The sequence below is a fragment of the Porites lutea genome, chromosome 9 (genome assembly GCF_958299795.1).
Source record: "Porites lutea chromosome 9, jaPorLute2.1, whole genome shotgun sequence".
In the NCBI taxonomy this organism is placed as follows: Eukaryota; Metazoa; Cnidaria; class Anthozoa; order Scleractinia; family Poritidae; genus Porites; species Porites lutea.
In genome coordinates, this window is record NC_133209.1 from 19,571,195 (window position 1) to 19,584,486 (window position 13,292).

The window sequence follows — 13,292 nt, forward strand, 5'->3', positions numbered from 1 at the left end:
ACGTTCTCTTCTTGGTTTCGTACACTAATGAGATTAGCGCTGTATGATTGGCAAGTTTTCTGGGCTTCAGTCCAGTTCTTGCATGCTTGACTGGTTGAGTAGCATATGCCACCAAAATAAGACCAACCGGGTTTACATATATCTGTAGGAACAAAGCAACTAACTGTTAAAAAATGCTATGTATTAGAAAGCATAAATTAAATAAGTCACCAGTCTCGGAAAATAGCAGCATAGTTGAACTTCTAGAAACAAAAGAAAAATAGACAGACGTACGGTGTATGGAAACCTTAACGCTTACTGACCCTAGCAAAAACAGCGCCTTATAAACAGACCGTATAATGTCCCTAGATCTTGTAATTGCAAAGGGGGGACGGGTGGGGGGGAGGTTGTGGGGGATGGGAGAGAGGAAGAGGGGTGGTTGTCGCCAAACCCACCTGCAAGTACAGCGTATGATATGTTCACAGGATCATGCTGGTCAGCGTACAACTCTTTGAGACAAATGCGGAATTCGCTTGTATTAATGTGCTGTAAAATAAATAATATCCTTTGTAAAACAAACTAAAGTTCCCTTCCAAGGCAAAAATCTTTCTCAGCACCATAGCAAATCGAGAGTTAGCCTGGGGTAGGGCAAAAGCGTCCAGGCTAACTTTGATTATTTTTGATTTTGAACCGCCTATTAAACAAAAACCCCGCCAAATTTCAGAGCTTTATGGAAATTTATGTGGAAGCAATTACTATATCATTCAATTGTTACACGTAATCGTGATTGACGTTTCCATGACAAACACTTTCTCATTGATATATATGTTTTCTCTTCTTTAAGCCGTCTGTTTTATCAGTTTTACTTCTTTAAAAACGTTACTATAATGCGTTTTGCTTAAAGATGGCAAAAAAGAATCGTATTAATAATTGCTAACTTTATTGTTAACCGGGCAACTGCGGGCTTAAGATGGCTGCCTAAAAAATCAAAAAGAAGAAGTTGTGAAATTGTGTGATGTCACAAACCTTGCTTTTCAATTCTAGACAATCACTTATGGAAGAAATTGTGTTACTTACAAAACAAAATTAGTAATAAAGATAACAATGTGAGAACTTAATGTGAGTACGTGTAAAAAGGTCAAATATACTAGAGAACTTCGCCAGATCAAGCTGATAAGGCCCGTACTGTAGAAATGTCTGGAAATAGAATTTGATTAAAAGTGTAAATTAATTTTGACTTCAGAACTTAAGAAAAGTGTATAAAAAAATAGCCAAAAAAGCAAGATGTTTTAGAAGTAATTAATAATTTTAAACTTTCAAGTTCGGCGGAGTGGTCCTTTATGTAAATATTGCCGTGTACATTGTTTTAGGCCCGGTTTAAACGTCGCATTTCTTTTGCATTAAATTTAAGCGGCCAATGAGGAGGATATATCGTTCTAGCTAATTTACGGTAGGCTCGGCACATGTGGAATGTGGCGCTTTAACAGGGCCTAATCAACTTCCACATAGATCTTTTCACTTCTTGACATAAAAAAGAAGTCTTCTTTTGCTTCTGACCTTTTTATTATATGACTTTACAACATTCCCGTCGTACTTTACCTCAACCCAAGCAGCAACAGACATGTGTATTGGTTTTAGGTTGTTGCCCTCTGAGTTGTGACTGGCTGCTATCACTACTATGGGTTCTTTGTCGTAATTTCTAGCAAATTGCACGACCTTGGGGTAGAAAATGTAGGCTATTAATATAAAGTAAATTAAATTCAACGCACACAATTTGTTTTTAATTCATACTACGTAAGGAGTAAGTGTCAAAACCTATCCAATGTTTTTCTAGCGTAGTGCTGCCGTGAAGATAGTGGAGGGAGTGGAAAAACACCTCTTTTAACAAGAAATTAGGTGAAACTACGTTCCGTTACCCGGTTCCTATTTCTGAAAAATTTCTTCAGAACACAAGGCTTGTCAAAGGATCATGGCCGAGATTGCTTAAGGCGTTTCACAGTCAGATGCAGCAAGAAAAAAACAGCAACAACAACAAAAAGAAACAAGAAAACGGAGTTGCTGACTACCAGCTAACATTTCACTGCACAAGCTTTAATAATCACAGAGCTAGTTTTCGCTTTCAAGTGTTTCCTACCTTACAAAACGCACCATTGTTGTTCGCAGAAACAGGGTTGTTGTTTGGGAAATGCACTTGTTTGCTCTCGGCAAAAAGGGGCCGGTGGATTGATTCAAAGACCATCCAATTCTGAAAAAGTAATGTTCAGCAGTGGAGAGTGATTGGGTTTCAAAGGAATCTTCTGATGGTATATATCTAGTAATATATACGGAAATGCTGTTCTTAATTCAAAAACCAGTCATTATGTTAGACGCCGTCTCGTTAATAGTCAATTGTACAGTTACACTAGTCGAAACGAGGCTGGAGTTGACCTTAGTTGTTAACCATTTACAAAAACGTTTTCGGAAAATTCGGTTGGAAAGTAAATGGATCACGACTCCATGGATTGTTCCAGCGGAAAATTTGCGGTGGCAAAGGAACATCTGAAAAGGAAGACTTGTTTTTGCGGACGGAATGCTCCAAACGGAAATTCGTTTGCCATTTCTTCAAAGCCATCTTTGATACAAGTTTCAGGCCTTTGCGGCCGTTTTTCGGAAAATGGAACTGACTTGTTTAAATGGTAAACGCTATTCCGGGACGAAATTTACCAGTCCTGATATGTTATGATATGCATACTCACTGTTTTTAGACTACTTGAGAAATGTTCATCACCACCATTTGCTACAATGTGAAGTTTCTTTTTTATATATATTATTTTCTCTTTTACATACGTTTCGTTAAAACTTTTTGACATGTGCTTTTTATTTCTACGGTTCTTAATGTGCATCCCTCAGAAAAATGATAACAATCAAACTACCACAAAGATATCCTCATGTAGACCATCATAATTCTGCAGTTCACGAAGACAAATGTAAAAGGAGGAACTGGTTGCGTTCTCCACCCACAAACTGGCGGCATCATGTTTGAAGGCTGCACTAATATGTTCTGCTGTAACCAGGACTGTTGGCGCAGTAGCAAACTTTCCCTGTGAAGCAATCATTAATGCAAATCACAAAGGTGAGTCGTATCTCCAGACTTATTAATATTGTTAATTTCTTAAGAACATATCCAAAACAAAAAGTTCAGAATAAAAAATGAAACACGATCTGCATGTTCGTAGTGGTGGTTAAGCTTCTGGCCGCCACGAGTTTAACCTTCAAATGTATAAGGTCGGTTTTGTCTGTTTTGTTTCATAGTTTCAGTTTCTGTTGGTTTATGCTTTATAACCGCCTTGGCAGAAGACGAACATTTGCCATGTATACAAAATCTAGTGCATGAATGAATGATTGTTTTCGCAGTTTCAAGGGGTTTAGCCTGCGAATAAGCTCCCTGGGGAGCAGGGCCTGATGGATCGGTCTTTTATTAGCAATTATTCACTTCAAACTTTTTTTCAAGCATCTAAAAATCTTACCTTTTTTTCCTTCCTCCACCCTCCATAATGTCAATTAATATCTCGCCATGTCTACCGCCCCCCCCCCCCCAAATAATAATAATAATAATAATAACAATAAACAATCTCCAAGTGCACTTCCAGAAAAAATAGACAATTACCTGAGGAAGGTTAACTTCTTTACACTGTGATCCAGTCCACCATTGCGAAATGCGTGATTTTCCTGCCACACCACCATCAGGTGCTCCTTGGTAAGCCATCCAGTCCACGGTGGCAAATTCTTGGATAGAGCGGTCATTTCTTCCTGCTGCTGTCACGCAGACCTTAAGATACAATTCAACACTTATTTGGTTGATTGAGATTTTATCTGTATCTAAGTAACACTTATATAGCGCTAATTCCGTAGAGTTAATTAGCGCTTCACAATAAAATAAGGAATTCTTAAAAAAAGAAAAGAATAATTAAATCAGTAATAGAAAATTCACATGTTAAAAAGCTATTTTAAATAAATGTGTTTTTATTTTATTTCTTATAAGAAGATATAGAAAATTTGAATGGTCTCTGAGCCCATCTGAGAGTGCATTCCAGAGAATGGGTGCTGCAATTGTGAAGGCTCTAACTGGACCATAACTTTTCAGGTGGTATTGCTCATGAGCTAAGTAGTTTTTCGAGTTTCATCTCAGACTGCAGTTTGGCGTAGACAGGCGAATTAAATCTTTAAGATAAGCAAGAGCAGTGTCATTTAAACATTCAAAAGTCCTGAGTAGGATTTTATATGGGACCCTGAACTCAACAGGTAGCCAGTGAAACTGTTTTATCACAGGTTTAATGTGTTCCCGCTTGTTGGTATAAGTTAATAGCCTGGCCGCTGAGTTTTGAATGCTTTGGAGTTTTTGCATCAGTTGATTAGGTACACCATAACGAAGTGAATTGCAGAAATCAACTTTTGAGGTCACAAGGGAATGGATCAAGGTCTCTGCTGCTTGTGCTAGCAAGTGCTTTCGTATTCGAGCTATGTTACTTAAATGGAAGAAAGCAGATTTACAGGAACCTTTGATATGTTCTTCCATGGAAAGTGACGAGTCAAATAGCGCACCGATATTTCGAGCAGTTTTTTGATAGATTAATCACACATAAATACATATAAGGGAAAAATCTGATGCCAAGTTTTGCATGTTATATAATGTTAATTTTTCAGAATAAACAAGACATACAGAATGAGCAAAATTAAAATGATAAAAGTAGTACAAGTTATGAAATTGTCGAAGAAAGACAGGAATTAAAGAACAGTAATTTAACAGCAATTACGTCAGCAGTTAAGGAACAGTAAATGAATTTTTTACAAATCGTCAATAAAAAGGTTAAGAGAAATAAAAACATACAAGCCGAGTATGGAAATCTTTGAATCCTACCGAGTTACAAACTATTACCACTTGGTAGACCGCTGTCTATTAGGATAAACTAAAACATTATTTTTAACTTTCACCTCAAAATTTTCGTAGTTAACGGTGTGCACCCATGAAACTGTGGCATCGTGTATAAAATTTTTCCTGCTGATGTTCCAGTGATTGGTCGTTATTTGTACGTGTACTTCTTTGTCTGGATAGAAGGAGAATGGTGGAAATTTCACCACTTTACAGGCCGTCTCAGCCGATCTTACACGTCTTTTGAGTGAAACCCGCCCGGTCTGAACTGGAAAGCCTAAAGAAGTATACAAATGCGAAGAGTTAAAACAAATGAGGATGGAGGAACAAGAAAGAGTTTTTGCTACAATGCCAGGATTAAATGCCCTTTAAAGTGATACATCCAGGTAGCTCGCATCCAGCAAATTAGATTACCAAATTAACAAAGTAAACAAAAGTGACATCATGAGCTAATTATAGAAAAAGCCGGTATGAATTTCTCTATCAATTCATCTATGGTGATGGGGAGTATGTGTGTGGAGGGAGCAAGAGGGACATGCGCTGAGAGAGCGGAAACAAAAGCAATACTTAATCCTGACTCAGGCCTAATAGATCGTCTCATGCTTTTTAGCTGGCAACAAAGAAGTAAAGTAAAAAAGTGTAAGAAATTTTACCGGTACAGCTGCCAGGATGATAAAGCGTGTGGTTACTTTTGCGTTTGCAAATGTCCAGCAGACAAAAGCACTTGTTCTTGAATGTTGTCGAGTTAGATGAACACACAGGCTCTTCGTACGACGGGCAGTTGTCATCACAAACACAACGGGCATCAAATGCAGAGAAAGCTTTGCAGATAGCATGGTACTCGCAAGTAACATTTGTGCACGGGTCAATATCTTTGAGAAAAAATACAAAATCACTTCGTACGACAGGAATTTAACCAATTTTTCTTCTAAACTCCTATCAGAAATCTTCCTGAAGCATAAAGGGCTAAAAATAATACATTTTTCGGAAAAATATTACTCCATTCGGCATGCAGGGCTAGACTTAAGTCAGAAGAATTACAGAAGACAATGCATTTTTAAGACCTTCCCTACATGTGTGTATGTCCAAAAACTTATCTTTCTTGTTTTTATTTTCTTTCTTCGATTTTGAAACTGCTTCTTATCTTAACTAAAGTTTTCCTTTTTTTGCATGCCATGGAAACAACAAATTACCTCCCATAATTGCATAGTCCACTGTAACTGGATCGTGAGACTTGCTTATTCCCTGGCTGTCCTTGATGCACACTTTGAAAGACAAACGAGTGATTTCCTAGAAGATAACACATTCATTCAGGTACAACTGCTACAAATTTAGCAAGAAATACTGTTCAGTTCGATCAATTTTCTACTCCAGTCAAAGTTCAAAGTTACAAAAAAAATTTATAGAATTCCTAAACAATGAACTAAATATTAAACTTATAACTAAGTATCTAGCACTTCAAAAATTTCCATAGTCTATCCAAGTAAGATGGAAAAAAAAAGTGGGGCTTTCTGCGTCTTTAAAAGTAGGTTCCTTGTTCCTAGATTTTTAAGGCGTGGGTATTTCTTTTGTGGGGTAAAAAATCCATACGCAAGAAAAGTATGTGCAGAAAAAACTTTTTAGAATTATCTAAGCCAATTTTTTCGACTGACTCAATTTTAATGAAATTGAATGAAGTCCTTTTATTCGCCACTCTTTTTCTTGCCCACATTTGAAATAAAAAAAAAAAAAATTAAAAATTGCTCGGTACAAAACCGATGTTGAAATGACAGTAGTGACTGAGGAATTTAATTCTAGTCAAATATAAGAGCGTTGTAGCCACTTCGAGCGCTTAATTCATTTTTACTCACTTACTCGGAGTGTGGAGGCACTTGAAAAAGAACTCTATAACATCAGTTTCAATAAATAAGGAAAGTTACATGGCTGTATATGGTCTAGGAAACTACTTACCTCTATCCAAGCATTTAAAGCATTGCCAAAACGACCATCAGCCTTCATCCACAGAACACTGGTAACGTTCTCATGTCTGGCAGACGCGAGGACACTAGGAGGCTCGTAAAATGGATTTTGGAATTTATAATCCTGAAAAAAAAAATTACACAAAACATGCATTGATAAAGCCTTATTCAAAGCTTATCACCTTCTTATTCCGACCTCGGTTTAAGAGTAACTATTGTAATTCAAAGATCTTTCTGTATTTTTCTTGTTTCAACATTAAAAATGTCTTAAAATGCATCAGTTCATGTACACTACCTGCCTCCCATAGCTTTTGCTAAATGTAGGTAGTGTGTATGTTCTATAGCTTTCATTGCTGTCAATAACGTTCAGTTTGTTTGTTTGTTGTTGTTATGTAAGACAGTTCCTACATAACTTTCTTGTAATAATGCGTAAAAGTGTTTTTTCTCTTATTTCCAAATAGAAGAAAGTTTTGCAAGTTTTCTAAAATAAACAAATAAAAGAGATTATAGTGCAACATCAAGGTTTATAAAGACTGCTAGTGGATGCACTATTTGACAATTCAAACACAAGTGTGCAACAGAAATCAGGATCAACGATACGATAAACCCTATTTTGTCACTGATAACCGTACATTCATTATAGAAACACACCGCTGTTTCTATCATTCTATCTATTGAGCGTACACTACCAAAATATGCGATTTTTCTAAATTTCCGCTGACCAATTCAATAAGAAACTCTCTGAAGTTGCCTGGGAATGTATCCTCATAAATCATTCAATTGATCCTGACAAATTATCTTCAACTTTTTATAAGAAATTTAATAAGACTGTAAATAAACATGCTGCCATTACAAAGTTATCAAAGCGTAAAGCCAAACAGCTTTCTAAGCCTTGGATTACTACTGGATTAAAAGCATCCATTATGGTTAAAAACAAATTGCATGTGTCCGGTGACGAAGACAAATACAAATATTATAGAAACAAAATTTGCAGCCAGATATACGTCTAGGAAAAAGATATACTATCAGGATTATTTCGAACGCCACAAAACGAACATGAAAAAGACATGGGAAAGAATAAATGACGTCTTGTATCGCAGAAAGAAGACCAAAATTGTAACTGCTATTAAGGACATCAATAAGAGCAACAAAATCGTAAAAGAACCTCAACAGGTTGCTAATATTCTTAATGACCATTTTTCTTCTGTGGGAAAAAGGCTAGCTAGAACAATTCCAACGCCACAAAACATTATCTTAATTACATTTGTCATTGCAAAGCACCAATTTCATCTTTTCTATCAGTCTTACCGGTTACGTCCGACGAAGTGCACTTTCAGATACTCTCCAAACCAAACAACAAGTCTTATGGTCTATATTCATCTCCCATAAAATTATTGAAGTGTGCAAGTAGTATCATAGCTCCTAATATATTCTATCAGAAATATTGAATATCTCAGTAACATTAAGAAAATACCCTTCAAAACTTAAATTGTCCAAAATAACTCCAATATTCAAGAGTGGCAAAGATAATGGTGCGAATAACTACAGACCTATATCCTTATTATCTAACTTTAACAGAATTTTTGAAAAGATGATGTACAACAGAATGAAAGATTATATTGACAAACATAATTTATTGTATTCCTCCCAGTATGGCTTTCGTAAAGGTCACTCGACTCAACATGCAATATTAAACATTGTAAACGCAATACAAACTAACTGTGATGAATCAAGGTCTTTTCTCGTGTGGAGTCTTCATAGACCTCAAGAAAGCTTTTGATACTGTCGATCATAACATTTTGCTTGACAAACTTAATCACTATGGTTTTCGTGGAATTATTAAAGACTGGTTCTCCTCGTATTTGAATAATCGTGTGCAATCTACCCAAATCGGACCGTACATTTCAAACAAAGAAAACGTAAGTTGTGGTATTCCCAAAGGGTCTGTCCGGCCTTGGCCCGTTGCTTTTTTTATTGTATGTTAATGACATACATCAATGCTCGAATAAACTTAAGTTTTATCTCTTCGCAGATGATACTAATATCCTTTATGCTGATAAAAACTTAAAGTCCCTAGAAGATATAGTAAATTGAATTACTAAACCGAATGGCTAACATCCAATAAATTAACTCTCAATACTACAAAAACTAACTTTGTAATCTTTCACCCTTATAAAAAAAGAGTCACTTACCAACCGAGTCTCCACATGTTCGATAACGACAAAAATGGAAAAGTAACTCTGGAGTCCAAAAATTATATTAACTATCTTGGTGTGTTGGTTGATAAAAACCTTACTTGGAAATATCACATTGACGCTATTACGGCAAAAATCAGTAAAACTATCGGACCATTTCAAAACTTCGGCACTCCATAACTCGTTATATATTGTTATATATTTACCAAACATTAATCCACCCTCACCTAAACTATGGTCTTGCTGCCTAGGGTCAGGTATCCAAGACTCTCCTCAATAAAATTCTAATTCTTCAGAAGAAATTGCTTCGCATGATGTATTTTACGGTTATACGTGAACACGCAATTCCTCTAGTTATCGACGCTGACATATTACCAGTGTCATTTAGTTTTATAAAACCGTGGCCAGTCTAATGCACGATAATGACAGCAACAATTCCCCAACAAGTCTCTTCAATTTATTTGAAAGAACCTCAACAATTCATTCATACCATACAAGATCATCTACTTCAGGTAACTTTCACGTTAAAAGCTCAAAGCTGGAAAAACACAAAAACTCCTTGCCTCGTTTTGGTGTAAAACTTTGAAATGAGATACCTTGTGATATTAGAGATCTTCCTAAAAACAAATTTATGAAAGTGCTTCACAGATTGCTTTCCGACATCTTAAAAAGAGAAGGTGACTTTATTGAGACTTCATAAAAAGTTGGTTGAAAAAGTTCGATTAACAGTTGAGTGATTTCTGTACAAAATTATTTGTTTGTTTGTTTTTTTTTTTTTGGCACTCCGTCAATTCCTTTTTCGTTTTTCCTTAGTAGACTTAATGTAATTAAAATAAAAACTATGATAGAAATATTATTTATTGTAACTTAAAATAGTTTCCTTCCTGTCCTTTCCTTTCCCTTTATTACTCTTTTAACTGGTCCGCCTAGATTAGCAATTACTATTTTGCCGGCTAGTCTATTGTAATCAATATTTTTATCAAATAAAGTTGAAGTTGACCGCTATAGTGTCTCTTGGAAATGGGCGATACACGTTTTCCCTTGAGCTCAACTAAACTAAACAGAGGCTCATCAAATACATGTAAAAGACCGTTGGTCTTTCCAACCTGACAAAAAGCATAGTTGTTTTCTTTCTTTGGTGCACCAAGTCCAGAAAAATGAAGCTTTCCTCTTTCAGTAATATTCCAAGACCCCGGGAGCACATCATATGCAAGCCAGTTCTGAAAAAAAAAAAATTATACACATTTGTTTGCAGACTAGTGGAGTATTATCATGCTCGTCTAAGTGAGATAGGGAGATCCGACAGATAAGGGTATTGTAAAAGGCATTGGGTACACATATCTAACCTTAATAAAATTATACTAGCACCTTAGGCAATCACTGAATCGATTTCCTTGTTGTCACTGTGGTTGTTGATATGTTAATTTTTGTAATACAACTTGGAGAAGAAGCAGGATATAGAATTTGCTATTGATGGTAGTGTGTGATGCCTCATGCGTTGGAACACCCTTGAGTTACCCCTAGGTGGACTTCTTTTTCACGCAAAACCAGAGCGATAATTTCGCGAAAAGAGTAATAAAGGCTAGTGCACCTCAGAGTTCTCGTTTAACGAGAACTCGTGAATTTTCTAATTTCAACTTACCACTTTGAGACCTGAATGGCTGCCGTCGAAGCTCATAAACTCCCTCAAGCAAACCACAAAACTATCCGTGTTGACGTCTTCTAGCCAAATGTTCATGGAGTCAAACGGTCGGTCGGAATGTTTATGTAGAACAGTCACAAACACTTGGGGTCTCCCCTAAGTAAGACAAAGTAACAAGAGAACAATTATCTAGAAAGAAAAAGAAAATATACGGTCTAGGATTCTACCATCACGTTGATGTAACTACACTTCAAAGTTCCGATTATAGTTAGCGACAGAAAAGTATGGGATTTCCGAAAACTCGATTCTACGTTTAGGCTTGTCGCCCCATGTAAGGGAATCCACGACAGTCTTGGATTGTGGATTCTATGCCTCGGATTTCGGATTCCAGGTGCTGAATTCCGAATACCTTGTCAGTAGAACTTGCATTACGGATTCTAAAACCAAGGATCCCGGATTCCACAGCCAAAATTTTCCCGGATTCCGGAATCCGGATTCCCTTACAAGGAGGGAAGGCTAGGTCCCTTCTTCCATGCCGGATCAATTTTGGCCAAGTAAGAATGGGCTGTTTGTCACCTTAACTTTGTTCAAATGACTGATTAAATCCACCTACTTTACCATCTCACCTTATTCTGAATACTAAGCGATATCTTCTTGCACCGGGTCCTTGAGGTGAATTCATCAAATTCAACGATTCCTGAATCAATGCCTTGGTGTGAACCTTGAAATGCAAGCCAGTTGATTACAGACGCGCCTCCAGAACCGCTGCCTGCTTCACGAACGCAAGCATCAAAACCAGATGTGGACACTGACTTCACCCAAACAGACGCTGGGTCATGGATTTTGACATGTTCGCTTCCATGGCTCAGCGTTGCAAACACCTTTATATCTCCCGAACCCTGGAACTGAGCTTTGAAAGAAACGGTCTGACAGCCATGGTTGTTTTGGGATGTGTCGGAAATATTGACCTTCCCAGCTCGAAATACAACCGCTTGAATAACGTACATGCAAAAAAAGTTAAAAGTATTTTAAAGTTAAATACTGTTTAATTATATTGAAGTAAAACATTATGATGATGATGATGCGTTCCCTGCATCGACCTTGTATCCATTCATTGCACAGACCAATATACCTAACTGTAACCACTCCATGTTGACTCCAAGCGATTCCATCATGTCCAAATTCATAAGTGAAACGTACGCTTAAAGTAACTCCAAACTGGAAATGGATCTTAACAAAAACCGTTCCATTCGCATTTAAGAACGGATACACACAAAACATTAGGAATTTTTTCCCTATCACCTACTTTCTTAAATTTGTGGGTTAGCAGTCATTTTTGACACTCCCCGAACCTTTTTTTTTAATCCAGCGTGAATAGTCAAGTTATTTTACAAAATGTTTCTACGTTTGCAAAAACTGTAAGAATTCAGTAGTGAAGAATTAATCAATAGCTTAGACAGTTACCTTTAGTGAGCTGAAAAAATAGCACCTGAAAAGCGAAGTAAACGAAGACTTGCTTCGCCAGCATTGTCTTCACTTTTGACTGTGCTTCACTTGCTGTGTCTCACCTCTCCCGCAAATACTTAGTGGGTGTGCTTTTGAAGCTATATTTTAAGTCTACTTGTTTTGGAGTAAGAAGGATTTTAAAATATTTGAAACCTGGTTTTAATTGCAGGTTAAAGGTACGTTAATCTCATCCAAATCGGTCGTTTTAACGCTGAGTAGTGAGATTAGCTCCTTCAGTTGTTATTTTATAATTAAGCAGGAGAAAATAACAATTAAATTATAAAGAGTGTTCCCCGTAAGCTCATTATTTACGACAATGAGCTTCTCAGTATATAAAATAAACAAACTCATTTTATTCAAAACAATAAAACGATAGGGAACGTGTACTTTGCCTGAGCCTGGTACCAAAAAAAGGAAAAACAAAAATGAACAAAATTGCTGATCTGAAAACAAAGTTATTAAAAAGTTATAATAATAATAATAATAATAATAATAATAATAATAATAATAATAATAATAATAATAATATATGCAAAGCTGTATTTTTTTAGGTACATTAACCTTTTAAGTCAGATTTTGTGAAAAACATTCCAACCTCTTTAAAACTGAAAACAGATTCTGAGCTTAACAAGGCATGTCTCAACGCAAATCTCCCTCACGAAACAATTGGTCTGCAGTCTCTTTATGTTGTGTATACACTGTAAATTTGTGAAAAAAATGGAAAACTGCCCCTGACTATTGTTTATTGTTTGGGAACACTTAAACACATTTAAATAATCGAGAGGACAGATTTCGTGAAAGGACGATCTTCTTAAGCATACGAATTTGCATATTTCTGCGCTAAAGCGAGGTTAAGGGCTAGTCCGGCCTCTTAAAGCTTAAAATAAAGATTTTGTATTTAACCCAAATCTTATGAACAAAAGCAATCAGTCTCAGTTGCAGTTTTATTTTTGGAATCCAGATTCTACAAGCATCGGCATTTCTTTGCTCAAGCAAGGTTAAGAGAGAGTCACCTCTTTAAAATCTCAATACACGCAAATCTTCCAAGAGAAAACAATTCGCCTCAGCTACAGTATTTTAAAGACTCCCACAAGCTAGTCCTA

At 36.4% G+C, this 13,292-nt stretch overlaps 1 protein-coding gene across 2 annotated transcripts in view; it reads right to left on the reverse strand.

The window, feature by feature from the left end:
- LOC140948358 (uncharacterized) overlaps positions 1–12,448 on the reverse strand; it is a 27,318-nt gene extending 14,870 nt beyond the window's left edge. For both annotated transcript variants that reach the window (XR_012167029.1, XM_073397594.1), the window contains exons 1-14: positions 12,148–12,448; positions 11,310–11,674; positions 10,684–10,839; positions 10,148–10,261; positions 6,839–6,970; positions 6,082–6,178; positions 5,542–5,760; positions 4,951–5,165; positions 3,626–3,787; positions 2,892–3,059; positions 2,114–2,224; positions 1,579–1,695; positions 435–525; positions 1–142 (exon numbers count right to left, since the gene is read on the reverse strand). The exon at positions 1–142 is cut by the window's left edge and continues 233 nt beyond it. Coding sequence is in view for 1 of the 2 variants with exons in the window: in XM_073397594.1 (XP_073253695.1) it covers positions 1–142; positions 435–525; positions 1,579–1,695; positions 2,114–2,224; positions 2,892–3,059; positions 3,626–3,787; positions 4,951–5,165; positions 5,542–5,760; positions 6,082–6,178; positions 6,839–6,970; positions 10,148–10,261; positions 10,684–10,839; positions 11,310–11,674; positions 12,148–12,211 (2,153 nt within the window). In the remaining variant the exon portion in view is untranslated. The remainder of the gene's footprint in view (positions 143–434; positions 526–1,578; positions 1,696–2,113; positions 2,225–2,891; positions 3,060–3,625; positions 3,788–4,950; positions 5,166–5,541; positions 5,761–6,081; positions 6,179–6,838; positions 6,971–10,147; positions 10,262–10,683; positions 10,840–11,309; positions 11,675–12,147) is intronic.
- Positions 12,449–13,292: the final 844 nt, after the last annotated feature.